The sequence below is a fragment of the Rhinopithecus bieti genome, unplaced genomic scaffold (genome assembly GCF_001698545.2).
Source record: "Rhinopithecus bieti isolate Rb0 unplaced genomic scaffold, ASM169854v2 scaffold_13262, whole genome shotgun sequence".
Classification (NCBI taxonomy): Eukaryota; Metazoa; Chordata; class Mammalia; order Primates; family Cercopithecidae; genus Rhinopithecus; species Rhinopithecus bieti.
In genome coordinates, this window is record NW_016808004.1 from 4,633,524 (window position 1) to 4,648,796 (window position 15,273).

Sequence of the window (15,273 nt, forward strand, 5' to 3'; positions counted from 1 at the left end):
GGGAGGATGGCTTGAGCCTGGGAGGCTGAGGCTGCAGGGAGCTATGATTGCACCATTGCACTCCAGCCTGGATGACAGAGACCCTGTCTTTCAAAAAAGAAGAAGAAGAAGAAGAAGAAGAAGAAGAAGAAGAAGAAGAAGAAGAAGAAGAAGAAGAAGAAGAAGAAGAAGAAGAAGAAGAAGAAGAGGAGGAGGAGGAGGAGGAAGAAGAAGGAGAAGGGGAGAAGAAAAGAAAGAAAGAAAAAAATTGTATGTGTAGCAGGCCTTCTCCAACACCAAATTGCCTGTGTAGCAGGCCTGTGGAAGGGAAGATGAGAGAGATACCATCTCAATACTGCCACATGAGACTCCAGGTTCCCCACTTGGTCACTGTACCCTGTGGGTAGGGATATCTTGTTACTGCTCTTGTGGACTTCACTGACCCATGATGGGAGGCTTCATTTCCATTGAGTGTTGGGGAAAGTCCTGGCTCCCCACCAGGTCTTTTCTGACACCACCCCAGTGAGGCAAGGAGCACCGAGTTAAAGTCAGTGAGGGTAGAAGTCCAGGCTTCCCATGCAGCCTTTGTTTCTGGGGTGGGGCATGATTTTTTCCATGGTGTGTCTGGAGTAAGGAAGTTATTTGCCTGAAAGTTTCCTGTTCTGCTGGATTGTTCCTTTTTTGGTCTTTGATCTGGAGAGAGCAGACTTTTCTTGGGGATTTTTCTGCCTACTCTCACTGGTATTTCTGGATACTACCTTCTCCAGCACCCAGTCCAGCATATATGAGGCACATAGAAGACCCAGGGTCCCATGTTCCCTTAACACCTTTTCTGTACTTTTCAAAGTCTTTGTATGTTTTTTTATATACAACCTGCAGAGTTTTAAAGCTGTACTCAGTAGAACTAGAAGTGTGTCTGTTCCATCTTGATCCAGAACAGGAACTCTGTAAGTGTATTTTTACCCATGAAGCTGGGGATTCAGTGGGCCATTTCAACCTAGAAGCCCACGTCCTTCAGCACTGGGAAATTGTCTTAAATTATTTCATTGATTATTTCTTCATTTTCTCCCCCACTCTTTTTGGGACTCTGTTATCTAGATGCTGACTCTCCTGGGCTTCCCTTTTTTTCTTTTTTTTTTCTTAAGATGGAGTCTTGCTGTGTCGCCCAGGCTGGAGTACAGTGGCGCGATCTCAGCTCACTGCAACCTCCGCCTCCCAGGTTCAAGCAATTCTCCTGCCTCAGCTTCCCGAGCAGCTGGGATTACAGGTACCTGGCACCACGCCCAGCTATCTTCTACTTGTTTTTATTGTTCTTTCTCTCCTAATTGATCCTTTTTCTAGGAAATGTTCAGAAAAGAGTGAACAGAGTGGGCCTGAGAATACCATCCTTAAAAAGTCCTGTTTGCAGAGTTGACCCAGGTTGGCATATGGGAACTTGCATTTTGAGAGGCTTCCCCGCACTCCCCGTCAAGAATGGCTCACTGTGCCTAAATGGCTTTTGCAAACAGTATTGTTTGTGCTGAACACCTGCTTTCCCTTTGGGAGGCTGAGATTTTCTTTTTTTTTCTTCTGTTTATTTATTTATTATACTTTAAGTTCTAGGGTACATGCACAATGTGCAGGTTTGTTACATATGTATACATGTGCCATGTTGGTGTGCTGCACCCATTAACTTGTCATTTACATTAGGTATATTTCCTAATGCTATCCCTCCCCCCTCCCCCCACCCCACAACAGGCCCCAGTGTGTGATGTTCCCTTTCCTGTGTCTAGGTGTTCTCATTGTTCAATTCCCACCTATGAGTGAGAACATGAGGTGTTTGGTATTCTGTTCTTGCGATAGTTTGCAGGATACAAAATCAATATGCAAAAATCACAAGCATTCCTATACACCAATAACAGACAGAGAGCCAAATCATGAGTGAACTCCTATTCACAACTGCTTCAAAGAGAATAAAATACCTAGGAATCCAACTTACAAGGGATGTGAAAGACTTCTTCAAGGAGAACGACATATCACTGCTCAACGAAATAAAAGAGGACACAAACAAATGGGAGGCTGAGATTTTCATACATGCTAGGCAGGGGATGCTGTGTGACCAGGCCTCAGCAAAAGCTCTAGACACTGAGTCCCTCGTGGGCTTCCCCAGTGGACAGCGTTTCACACGTTGTTGCACTGCATCGTGGAGGAGTTGAGCTGAGCGCCCTGTGTGTATCCCCTGGGAGAGGGCTTCGGCAGCTTGTGCCTGCCCCCTTTGTTGATTGCTTTGTGTCTTTTGCTGTAATAAATCACAAACACAAGTGCGCTGCGCCCCTGCTGAGTTCTGTGAGTTCTAGCAGATCACTGAACTTGAAGGTCTCGGGGGCCTGGGTCACAGCACTTCCAGCATGCTTCATGGGCACTGTCATCACATGTGTAGTCCACTTCCTTTACGTTGATCTTCATGTTTGTTTCACTCCACCTTCCATGTCACATGTTTTCCTTCACTGTCTGTTAATCCCCTGGCCCACTGCTCATGGCTGAGAGAGCACAGACCTAAAAGGTGAGCTTTGGGTACACAGTGGGCTTCTCAGCTTTGAGCTTCACCATCGGGTGATCTGAGTGGGGAGTTGGTGGGAACCCCTGGATCAGTATCTACAGGGCTTTCCTAGTTCCCTGCCTGGGGGGTCAAAGTCTAGCCTGCTGCATTCTGAATGCCCACAGACAGAAAGGAGCTGGGAATTTGCACTAAGCAGTGAGCATTTCGTCACCTAATCTCCCTGGAGCTGGGAATTTGCACTAAGCAGTGAGCATTTCGTCACCTAATCTCCCTGTTTGGGAATGGCTCAGATGCCCTCAGCTATCCCCTATTCCAGAGACCCTCTGTTATTATTTTAAAACAATTTTTTCTGCAGTAAAATTGATGTTTATCTTTTGGTGTATAGGTCTATAAATTTAAAATTATGTATAGATCAGGCCAGGTGCGGTGACTCACACCTGTAATCCCAGCATTTTGGGAGGCTGAGGCAGGTGGATCATTTGAGGTCAGGAGTTTGAGACTAGCCTGGCCAACATGGTGGAAACCACGTCTCTACTAAAAATACAAAAATTAGCTGGGCGTGGTGGCGTGTGCCTGTGATCCCAGCTTCTCAGGAGGCTGAAGCAGGAGAATTGCTTGAGCCTGGGAGGCAGAGGTTGCAGTGAGCCAAGATCATGCCATTGCACTCCAGCCTGAGCGATGAGAGAGAAACTCTGTCTCAGAAAAATAAAAATAAAATCATGTATAGATCAATATTATCACCACCACAGTTAGGATACAGTTCTGTCACCCGAGACCCCTCCTTTGTACTCGCCCTTCATAATCACTTTTGCTCCATATGCATAGCCTCTGACAGCCACTGATGTGTTCTCTATGACTATAGTTTTAACTCTGGAAGAATGTCATATAAATGGGGCTGTGTGTTTTGCAGCATCATGCAGCTGTAACCTTTGATTCAGCAGGTAAAAATGTGCATGGCCTCTCCACTCACGGTAATGCCTTTCAGATTCAGCCAAGTGGTTGTGTCTATCGGTAGGTCTTTCCTTTTCATTGCTGAGTAGTATTCCATCACAAGTATGTACCACAGTTTGTGCACTCATCAAAGCACATTTAGGTTGCTTCTAGTTTTTGGTAATAGAGCTGCTTAAAAACAGTGTACACATGTTTTTACAGGAATATAAGTTTTCAGTTCTTTGGGATAAATGCCAACAAATGAAATTGTTCAGCTATATGTTAAGTATATGCCTGACTATAAAAAACTGCCCACCGTTTTCCAGTGTGGCTAGATCACTCCACATTCTCACCAGCAGTGAACAAGGGTTCTCGTTGCTCCCTACCCTCTCCAGAATGTGGTATTGTCAGTATTTTAATTTTAGCCATTCTAAGAAGTTTGTATTGTTATCACGTCATGGTTTTAATTTGTAGTTCCCTGATGGATAATGATGTTGAGCATCTTTTGGTGTGTTTATTTGCCATTTTACATCCCATTTGGTGAAATTTCTGCTCGAGTTTTGCTCATTTTCAGTTGGGTTGTTTACTGTCTTACTGCTGAGTTTTGGGAGTTTTAAAAAATATATATTCTAGGCTGGGCACGGTGGCTCACGCCTGTAATCCCAGCACTTTGGGAGGCTGAGGCAGGCGGATCTCTTGAGGTCAGGAGTTCAAGACCAGCCTGGCCAACATGGTGAAACCCCATCTCTACTAAAACACAAAATTAGCCAGGCGTGGTGGCGGGCACCTGTAATCCCAGCTACTCAGGAGGCTGAGGCAGGAGAATTGCTTGAACCAGGGAGGTGGGGTTGCAGTGAGCTGAGATTGAGCCACTGTACTCTAGCCTAGGCAATGGAGCGATATCCTGTCTCAGGAAAAAAAAAAAAAAAGAAAGAAAATTCCAGGATGGGCACAGTGGCTCACACCTGTTATCCTAGCAATTTGGGAGGCTGAGGCAGGAGGATCACTTGAGCTCAGGAGTTCAAGACCAGCGTGGGCAACATGGTAAAACCCTGTCTCTACAAAAAAAAAAAAAATAGCGGGGCATAGTAGCACACACTTGGAGTCCCAGCTACTAGGGAGGCTGAGGTGGGAGGATCAGCTTAGCCCAGGGAGGTTGGAGCTGCAGTGAGCCATGACTGTACCACCTCACTCCAGCCAGGGCAACAGAGTGAGACCCTGTCTCACCAAAAACATATATATATAGATAATAAATATGTGTTCACACACACATTCTGGATTTAAGTCCTTTGTTGGATATATTATTTGCTAATATTTTCTCCCAGTCCATAGTTTGTCTTTTCGTTCTCTTTTATTTTTAACCCAATCTGTGACAAGCACATCTTTTCATTCTCTTTACAGTGTCTTTTGCAGAGCAAAATTTTTAATGTTGATGAAGTCCAAATTACACATTTTTTTCATGTATGCATGTGTTTCTGTGTCACATCTAAGAACTCTTTGCCTAACCCCTGGTCACAAGGATTTTTTTTCCATTTTCTTCTCAATGCTTTAATAGTTTTATAGTTTACATTTATATGGCTTTGATCAATTTTTTCTTTTTTGAGACAGAGTCTCGTTTGTTGCCCACGCTGGTGTGCAGTGGTGCAGTTGTAGCTCGTTGAAGCCTCAAACCTCCTGGCCTCAAGCAGTCCTGCGGCAGCCTCCCAAAGTGCTGAGATTACAGGTGTGAGCCCCCAGCCTTTGATCAATTTTGAACGAATTTTTTATATGGTGTGAGGTTTACATTGAAGTTCTCTTTCTTTTGCACTTTTGATAAACATAGATTAGCCATACTTGTGTGGATCTGTTTCTGGATTCTCTTTTCTGATCCGTGGGTCTGTGTCTTTCCTTTCAGCAACACGACACTGTCTTGCTTATAGTAGCTTTGTAGTAAGTCATAAAAATGGGTGAAGTGGTTCCTCCAACTTTAGTTTTCTTTTTCAACATTGTTTTAGCTCTTCCAGTTTCTTGGCTCCTCTATACAAATTTTAGAATCAGTTTATCAATATCTACAAAAAGTTGTGCTGGGAGTTTGATTGGAATTGCATTACATTTGTAAATCTACAAACTGATCAGTTTGAGGAGAGTTGACATCTTTGCTATGTTGTCTTCCAATCTGTGTATATAGTATATCTCTCCATTTATTTACATATTTTTTTTTCATCAGTGTTTTGAAGTTTTCAGGACCCCCTATTTACATTTTGCCTGGAGAGCAAACTAATAGACTTCTGCCAAGTCACTGTGGGGACACCTAGGGATCTGACTGCTTCTTAAGGAACTTGCACCGAGTCCTCTCTGCTCCAGCCTTCCTTTTTACTGCCAGCTCCAGAGATACTAGCTTTGCCATTCCCAAGTCTTTTGAGGGTTTTACAGAGAAAATCTGGTTGGTTCTCAGCTTCTCCATTGTGTGGTTGGTATTTGGCTTTCTCAACTGTACCAAGCCTATTACAAGTAAATAGAAATACAGTAGGTTTCACCTTGATTATATTCTTTCTTTACTTAAACTTCTCAAATATCCTTATTTTATATCTCTGATCATTCTAATATCTTATGCCTTGGTGCATCTGATTTCACTAGTAGTACTTCTGTCTTTAGGTGTTTTGTGATTTTTACCATGATCTCATGTTCAATGGAACTTTCTTGATGGGAATTCTTTGAGGCCCAGGTTGAAAGTGAGTATCTCCAGAGGTATTGTGTCTCCGCCCACTGCTCTGGGAGCACCACCAATCCGGGATTATTTTAGAATAAATTCTCAGCTTCAGTGTAAAATAGTGCCTTTAGATTACGAATTCAGACCACAAGGCTTAATTTGTGATAATAAAATCTCAGCACCAAGGTCAAACCATGCAAATGTCCCTGCTGTCTGCCTCATCATAGCTTGGCTCATCCTTTCCATCCAGTTCTCCGTGCTCTCTGAGGCCCAGACCTCTCTGAGGCTCTCTCCTGCCCAGAGTGTCCGTTTTCAGCTTGGCACCTGTGACTCTGCTAAAGGGGTCTGTGTCGACCCCCAGATATGTATGTTTGGAAAACAGAAATTTCCTTTCTAAAAATCACTTCTCTGTACCTTTTCTGTGCCCAGCCTTAGGATAGGAACTAGAAGTACAGGTGTGAAAAACGACACATGGCCTATCTTCATGGCACTCACATTTTGGGAGGAAAATAATTAACGAATGCTTTTTGAGTCCTTGTTTCATGCCAGTCACCATCCCAGTGCATTCACATGCATGATGTCTGCAGTCCTAGTAATGACCTTGCACAGTAGGGTCTCTCGTGGATATTTTGTGGATGAGGAAACTTGGGCTACAGGGACAGGCAATGAGCTTGGCACTGGGGTTTGAGCTCCTCATGCTAGGGCTGAGTGACTGTCCTGCTCTCTCGTAGAGGCTGTGCATGCCCGTGTACTGCAAGTACCAGTTCCATAAGACTCCAGTTCACAAGACCAAGGGGGAGCCCCATGGAACCCACGTTTATTTCCAGGACATCAACGTCATCTTCCTTGGGGCGCTGCATCCCAGTGACCTAAGGGAATACCTGGAGGGTCCCCCCATGGTGGTGGAAGTTCACGACCGGGACTGCAAGTCAGAGGAGTTTTCTCAGAAGCCTGTGCTGTTTGGGGAGGACCCCCTGGATTCATACCTCAACTTCCGGGCCCTCATCTCTCCCAGAGAGACAGAGAACAACCCCTTTGAATCCGAGAACAAGATGTGGTACCCTTATGGGATCGCCCAGGTCAGTTTTGCTGACCTCCTCCTTGGCCACAAGTACTTGAACCTGGCTGTCCCCATCCACAGCTGTGAGGTTCAGCCCACGCACTGCAGCCAGGATAGCAGGAGAAGGAAGGTTGTGGGGCTTGGGGTCCCCAGAGATGGCCACCAGCATGGCCCAGTGCCCATGGGCAACTACCTAGAGGCTGACTCCCAGCTCAAGTTACGAGTGGACATCGCAGTGCCACTGAGGGCCGGGGCCAGAGCTGCCGATCCTGACCTCGGGGGCTCCCAGTTTGGCCGCATCATCTTCGTCTTTGACTTTAAGAAGGTCTCCCTGCTCCACAGCCTGCTGCAGGACATCACTATGATCAACGCTAAGGCCCTCGGCCTGGACTCCTACCCCATCAGGACCCTGCAGCAGATCCTGTCGGCCTTCAAGATGCGTATGCGGGTCCAGGAGCAGCAGTACCTGGATGTACTCACCGGCTTCCACCTGCTGGACGGGAAGACCCACCTTTTCATCCTGGAAGGCCTGGCCAACCAAGGCTTGAGGCAGCTGTGGGAGAACCACCAAAGCTGGTAAGTGGTTTGTTTTACATTTTACATAAAAATGATGGCATCTGGATGCCGAGGGAGTGGAGAGGTCTTTCAGAGTCAAGCCTAGGTTCAGAGGTTCAATGTCCTTGTTTGTGAGTCTCCTTTCGGGGTTCATTGTGAGGTACTTACCAGGGTTTAGTCATTGGACCTGAAGACTCGATTGCCTTTGCTTGCAGGGAGGAATTCAGGAGTATCTAAGATGACTGAGGGGTCCAGGAGAGTGGGGCCTGTCTTCAAGGTTCTGAGCCAAGGGCTACTGTGGCTAACCAGGAGCAGAATATTCTGTATTAGATTTCAGCTTGCCCCAGGGAAGAGCATTTTGAAGATGGAGGGGCTGCTTAGGCTGCAGGAAGTTGCCCTTCTCTGAAGGCCTTCAGGGGACCTGGGGGCCACTCAATGGGGACACTAGAGGTGAATAATTAAAGTGTCCAATTCTGGGCTGCAGCAGGCAGCCCTTTGCAGTTCCTCCATTCTTTAGTTTTGATGACATGACACCTCTCCCTTTCACAATTTGCAGGTATACTAGTTTGGGTAGATAGGATCTCCCTCCTTTAGTCTGGAGGGCCACCATCTGTCTTCAGAATTCAGATGCCCCAGGACCCACTTGTCTGCAGTAGGGAGTCCAGGAGTTGAGGCTGTCTGCCCAGAAGGGGATTGCACCTCTCCGGACCTGCCTTCCTATGCTGATGGGCCCAGAGGCACCGGGAGAAGCTGACCTTGTATCTATTATAAGCCCAGGAGAACTGAAAACATATTTCCACACAAGAGCTTGTACACACATGTTCATAGCAGTGTTATGTATAATAGTCAAAAAGTGAAAACAGGCCAGGTGCAGTGGCTCACTCCTATAATCCCAGCACTTTGGGAGGCTAAGGCGATCCTGGAATCACTTGAGCCCAGGAGTTCAAGACCACCCTGGGCAACATAGTGAGACCTTGTTACTACAAAAAATACAAAAATTAGCCAAGCATGGTAGCTCCTGCCTGTAATCCCACCTACTTGGGTGGCCAAAGTGGAAGAACCCAGGAGGCAGAGGTTGCAGTGAGCCCAGATCATGCCACTGAATTCCAGCCTGGGTGACAGAGCCAGACCCTGTCTCAAAAAAAAAAAAAAAAAGTGGAAATAACCCAAATGTTTATCAACTGATGAACAAAAGATAATAAGTCCATAGAATAATTGAGCCATAAAAGGAAATGAAAGCCAGGCATGGTGGCTCACACCTGTTATCCCAGCACTTTGGGAGGCTGAGGCGGGAGGATTGTCTGAGGTCAGGAGTTCAAGACCAGCCTGGCCAACATGGTGAAACCCCGTCTCTACTAAAAATAGAAAAACTTAGCCGAGCATGGTGGCACGTACCTGTAATCCCAGCTACTCGGGAGACTGAGGCAGGAGAATTGTTTGAACCCTGGAGGCAGAGGTTGCGGTGAGCCAAGATCATGCCACTGCACTCCAGCTTGGGCAAGAAGAGCGAAACTCTGTCTCAAGAAAAAAAGAAAGAAAGAAAGAAAGAAAGAAAGAAGGAAGGAAGGAAGGAAGGAAGGAAGGAAGGAAGGAAGGAAAGAAGGAAGGAAGGAAGGAAGGAAGGAAATACTGATACACATATCTCAACTTTGAAACATTCTGCTAAGTCAAAGAAGCCAGACACAAAAGGGCACATATTGTACGATTCTGTGTTTGTGAAATGTCCTGAACCGGCAAATCCATAGAGATAGGTAGGCTGGTGGTTGCCAGGGATAACCACTCAGGGGAGGGCAAGAGAGAAGCGGGGAGCCACTGCCAGTGGGCACAGGGTTGCCATTAGGGGTGTGGAGGATGTTCTAGAACTAGATAGTGTTTATGGCTGCACAACATTGTGAATGTAGTCAAAACCACTCATTCATGCACTTTAAAAGGTTGAGTTTTGTTCAAGACCAGCTTTGCCAACGTGGTGAAACCCCATCTGTACTAAATATACAAAAATCAGCCAGACGTGGTGGCAGGTGCCTGTAATCCCAGCTACTTGGGAGCCTGAGGCAGGAGAATCGCTTGAACCCGGGAGGTGGAGGTTGCAGTGAGCCAAGATCATGCCACTGCACTCCAGCCTGGGCGGCACAGCAAGATTCTGTCTCAAAAAAAAAAAAAAAAAAAAGTTTTGTCGTGTGTAGCAGAGAATGTGGCCTGGCCCAGGAACAGTCTGGGCTCTGCCCTTGGCTCCTGGGAGGCGATCTGAGTCATACCTAATAGGAGTGTCTTTGTTCAGGGAGGGGACTGGCCACACCTGACAGTCACAGCATGGAGGCTGACCCTTCAGAAAGACCAACCGGGTGCTTTGGGATGGGGGCTTTGGGTCATGCAGAATCAGGAGACTGAGTTCAGCCATGTAGGTGGTCAGCCCGCCTGCCATACTTGTGCAGTAGAGCCCCCTGGAAACTCTGGCCACCAGGGCTGGGGCGAGCTGCCTGGCTGCAGTGTGCTTGCACGCCACCACTCACCAGTGCTAGGAGGGTAGCACATCTGGCCCCACAAGGAGAGGACAGTGGAAGCTTTGTGTCTGGAGCTGTCATGGACTCTGCTCCGTGTGTTTGTTCCCTTGGCGGATTTTAATCTGTATTCTTTCCCTGTAGTACAACTGTAACTGTGAGTGTAGAACTCACTTTCAGTGAGTTCTGTGAGCCCTTCTAGCATGTTATCAAACCAGAGGGCAGTCTCAGAAACCTCCTGAACTTGCAGTCGGCGTCAGAAGTAAGGGTGGTCTTGGGGACTGTGCCCTCAAACTTTGTGGTTTGGCTAATGCTGGGCAGATAGTATATGAATTACATCTCGAAAGCATTTTCCAGTGGCAGAAATAACATGAAGCATGCTCATTGAACCCAGTTGAATTAGGCTAGAAATAAAACACAGATCATTAACCAGAAAAAAGTTCATATGCAGGGAAATTAATAACCATACTTCCAAATAACTTGTGGGTCAAAAAGAAATCATAATGGAAATTAGACATTTTTGAACTGAACAATAATGAAAATAATATATTATCTAAATTTGCAGGGTGGGCTGGGTGCAGTGGCTCATGTCTGTAATCCCAGCACTTTGGGAGGCCAAGGTGGGCGGATCGCCTGAGGTCAGGAGTTTGAGACCAGCCTGGTCAACATGGTGAAACCCCATCTCTACTAAAAATACAAAAATTAGCTGGGCGTGGTGGCACACACATGTAATCCCAGCTATTCGGGAGGCTGAGGCAAGAGAATCTCCTGAACCCAGGAGGCAGAGATTGCAGTGAGCCAAGGTCATGCCACTGCACTCCAATCTGGACAACAGAGTGAGACTCTGTCTCAAAATAAATAAATAAATAAATAAATGATTTGCAGAGTGATATTGAAGCATTAGTCAGAAGAAAATGTATAGCCTTAAAATGCTTATTTGGAAATGAAAAATGTCTGAAAATTATTGAGACATAATTATAGTTGTTGCAGACATTGATATGTGTTTCAAATTATGCCAATATATTTAAAAATTTATAAGAAATTTAAAAAATAATACCAAAATATGTTCAGGTAAGATTATTTAATGTGGTATTGAATATAAAATTAGTATAAAATATCAAATTTTGAATACCATCTACATATGAAAACTAATTTTAAAATTGGAACACATTTAAAGTAAAATATATGAAACTCATGGGACTAAATTTGACAAAAGATGTGAAAGATGTCCATCATGAATATTATAGTACTTCAGGAAAATTAAGGAAGACATAAATAAGTGGAGAGAGATACCATGTTCATGAATTTGAAGACTCAATATTCTAAAGGCTCAGTTATCTTCAAATTTGAACTATAGATTCAGTGCACTTCCAGTTTTAAAATCCCAACAGCTTTTAAAGTATGGACATTGATTTTAAAATTTTAAACTTTTGCGTGTTAAGGTTCATACCTTTTTTTTAAATCAAGGTCCATACTTTAAAAGCTGTTGGAATTTTAAAGCAACTTTACAGCAACATGCAAAGGTCTTTTTTTAAAAAAGATACCCTTGAATAAGAACAAGATAGAAGAACTTGCTGTACTAGATATCAAGACTCATGATAAACTATAGTCATTAAGATAGGTTCAGAGATAGACAAGCAGACCTATGGAATATAATAGAGAATCCAGAAACAGACCTACACATAAGTGTTCATTTGCTGTATGACATATGTGATATTGCAAAATTGGTGGGGAATAAATATACTAAAAAACACTGAATGTTCTACTTCAAAAGGATGAATCTTACACAATGGGATGCTATTTCCTACTCATTAGGATGGATAGAATCCAAAAGTCCAGTAATGACAAGCATTGGCGAGGATGTGGAGGAATCAGAAGTGTCCTTCTCTGCTGCCAGGAATATAAGTGCAGCCACTTTGGAAAACACTCTGGCAGTTCCTCAAGTGATGAAACACAGAGTTCCCATATGACCCAGGAATATCACTCCTAGATCTGTGCCCAAGAAAGTGAAAACATGTATATCCACACTAATGTGTGGATTATTGCTAATTAGTGTACTAAACTTGTACACTCATGTTTATAACAGCATTATTCATAACAGCCAAAAGATGGAAACAGTCCAAATGTCCATCAAGTGGTAAAAGGGTAAACAAATGATGGGATATGCATACACTGGAATTCTATTTGGACATAAAAAGGAATGAAACACTGACACATGCTACACTATGGATGAACCTTGAAAACATGCTGAGGAGGAGCAGCTGGCCACAAGATGTCGCATATGACATGATTCAATTTATGTGCAATGTCCAGAAGAGACCAATCTATCAGAAAGTAGATTAGTATAGGGGTCCCCAACCCCTGGGCCATGGACCTGTACCAGTCTCTGGCCTGTTAGGAACCGGGCTGCACAGCAGGAGGTCAGCAAGCTCTGCCTGAGCTTCACCTCCTGACAGATCGGCAGCAGCATTAGATTCTCATAGGAGTGGGAACCTTTTTGTGAACTGTGCACGCGAGGGACCTAGGTTGCGCATTCCTTATGAGAATCTAATGCCTGATGATCTGAGGTGGAACAGTTTCATCCCGAAACCATCCCCCCAACCCCATCCATGGAAAAATTGTCTTCCATGAAACCATTCCGTGGTGTCAAATAGGTTGGGGACCACTGGATTGGCAGATACTTAGGGCAGTGGATCAGGGGTGGGGGTATTCAGGGGTTTGGGAGTATACAGAGTGATAGCTAAGGGGTGTGGGGTTTCTTTCTGAGGTGATGAGATGTTCTGAAATTGATGATGGTGGTAGTGGTTGCACTAAATAGATGAAAAACTATTGAATTATACTTTACAAATGGGTAAATTGTCTGCCATGTAAATTATATCTCAATTAAAAAGTAACTCTAGGCTGGGCACAGTGGCTCACACCTGTAGTCCCAGTACTTTGGGAGGCCAAAGTGGGCAATTACCCAAGGTCAGGAGTTCGAGACCAGCCTGGCCAACATGGTTAAAATCTGTCTCTACTAAAAATACAAAAATTAGCCAGGCGTGGTGGCACATGCCTGTAATCCCAGCTACTTGGGAGGCTGAGGCAGGAGAATTGCTTGAGCCCAGGAGACAGAGATTGTAGTGAGCCAAGATCGCGCCACTGCACTACAGCCTGGCCAACAGAGAGAGCCTCTGTCTCAAAAAAAATAAATAAGTAACTCTAGTGGACAAAGAAGTTCAGTAGGGAAAGGATAAACTTTTCAATAAGTGGTGTTAGGATAATTGTGTTCCATAGGAAAAAAGGAAAGACATCCTTAATCCCTGGCAACCACTGCTATATCTGGAAATAGAACTGATTTTTGTATGTTGATTTTATATCCTAAAGCCTTGCTGAAACTCACTGGTTCCAGGAGTTTTTGTTTTGTTTTTTGGGAGATTCCTTGGGATTTTCTATACTGATCATCATGTCATGCGCAAATAGGGATAATTACATTTCTTTCTTTCAGTCTGTATATCTTCATCTCCTCGTGGTACTGGCCTGGACGTGCAGTATTGTTTTATATAAGAATGGTGAAGGTGGCTCACTCCTATAATCCCAGCACTTTGGGAGGCCTAGATGGGCGGATCACGAGGTCAGGAGATCGAGACCATCTTGGCTAACGCGGTGAAACCCCGTCTCTACTAAAATACAAAATTAGCCAGGCGTGGTGGCGGGCGCCTGTAGTCCTAGCTACTCGGGAGGCTGACGCAGGAGAATGGTGTGAACCTGGGAGGCAGAACTTGCAGTGAGCCGAGATCGCGCCACTGCACTCCAGCCTGGGCGACAGAGCGAGACTCCGCCTCAAAAAAAAAAAAAAGATTGGTGAAAGCACACACACTTGCCTTGTTTCTGGTCTCTGCGGCAGAAGGCATCAGTGTTTCCCCACTACCTATGATGTTAGGTGTAGGGTTTTTGTAGATGTCCTTATGGGTCTGAGGAAATTCCATTCTGTTCCTAATTTGCTGGCTCACACAATTCATAAAAATCAACTCTAGTCTAGGTAGACCAAGCCCCTGTTTTTAAACTTTTAACTTTGTTGTTTTTTTTTGAGCTTTTTCTTTCTTTCTTTCTTTTTATTGAGACAGGGTTTATTGCTGTTACCCAGGCTGGAGTGGAGTGGTGCAGTCACGATTCACTGCAGCCTTGACCCCCCTGCCTCAAGCGATCCTCCTACCTCAGCCTCTCAAGTAGCTGGGACCACAAGCATGTGCCACCATGCCCAGCTAAATTTTTTTCTTTTGTTTGAGACAGAGTCTCGTTCTGTTGCCCAGGCTGGAGTGCAATGGTGCGATCTTGGCTCACTGCAACCTTTGCCTCCCAGGTTCAAGCAACTCTCCTGCCTCAGCCTCCCTAGTAGCTGAGATTACAGGCACCCACCATCATGCCCGGCTAAGTTTTTTTATTTTTAGTAGAGATGGGGTTTTGCCATGTTGGGAAGGCTGGTCTCGAACTCCTGACCTCAGGTGATCCACCCGCCTTAGCCTCCCAAAGTGCTGGGATTACAGGTGTGAGCCACTGCACCTGGCCTAAACTTTTAACTTTGAAATTGCAAAAATAGTGGAGAGGTTGCATGTACTCATTACTCAACGTCCCCCAATTCCCCCAATGGTGACATCTTATATAACTACTACTGATTGACACAGTATAACTAAGTAGACTACAATGATCTGATCTCAGATTTCACCAGAAAATTTTTTTTTTTTTTTTTTTTTTTGAGACAGAATCTCGCTCTGTGGCCCAGGCTGGAGTGCGGTGGCATGATCTCGGCTCACTGCAAACTCCGTCTCCCGGGTTCACACCATTCTCCTGCCTCAGCCTCCTGAGTAGCTGGGACTACAGGTGCCTGCCACCGCGCCCAGCTAATTTTTTGTATTTTTAGTAGAGATGGGTTTCACCGTGGTCTTGATCTCCTGACCTCGTGATCCACCCACCTCAGCCTCCCGTAGTGCTGGGATTACAGGTGTTAGCCACCGTGCCTGGGCTTTTTTTTTTTTTTTTTTTT

The 15,273-nt window shown here is 45.1% G+C and overlaps 1 protein-coding gene across 2 annotated transcripts in view; it reads left to right on the forward strand.

Moving 5' to 3' along the window:
* The window catches only part of CFAP92 (cilia and flagella associated protein 92 (putative)), an 86,944-nt gene that overhangs the window by 41,731 nt on the left and 29,940 nt on the right, over positions 1 to 15,273 (forward strand). For both annotated transcript variants that reach the window (XM_017885024.1, XM_017885025.1), the window contains one exon: positions 6,869 to 7,773. In XM_017885024.1, coding sequence (XP_017740513.1) covers positions 6,869 to 7,773 — 905 coding nt within the window. The remainder of the gene's footprint in view (positions 1 to 6,868; positions 7,774 to 15,273) is intronic.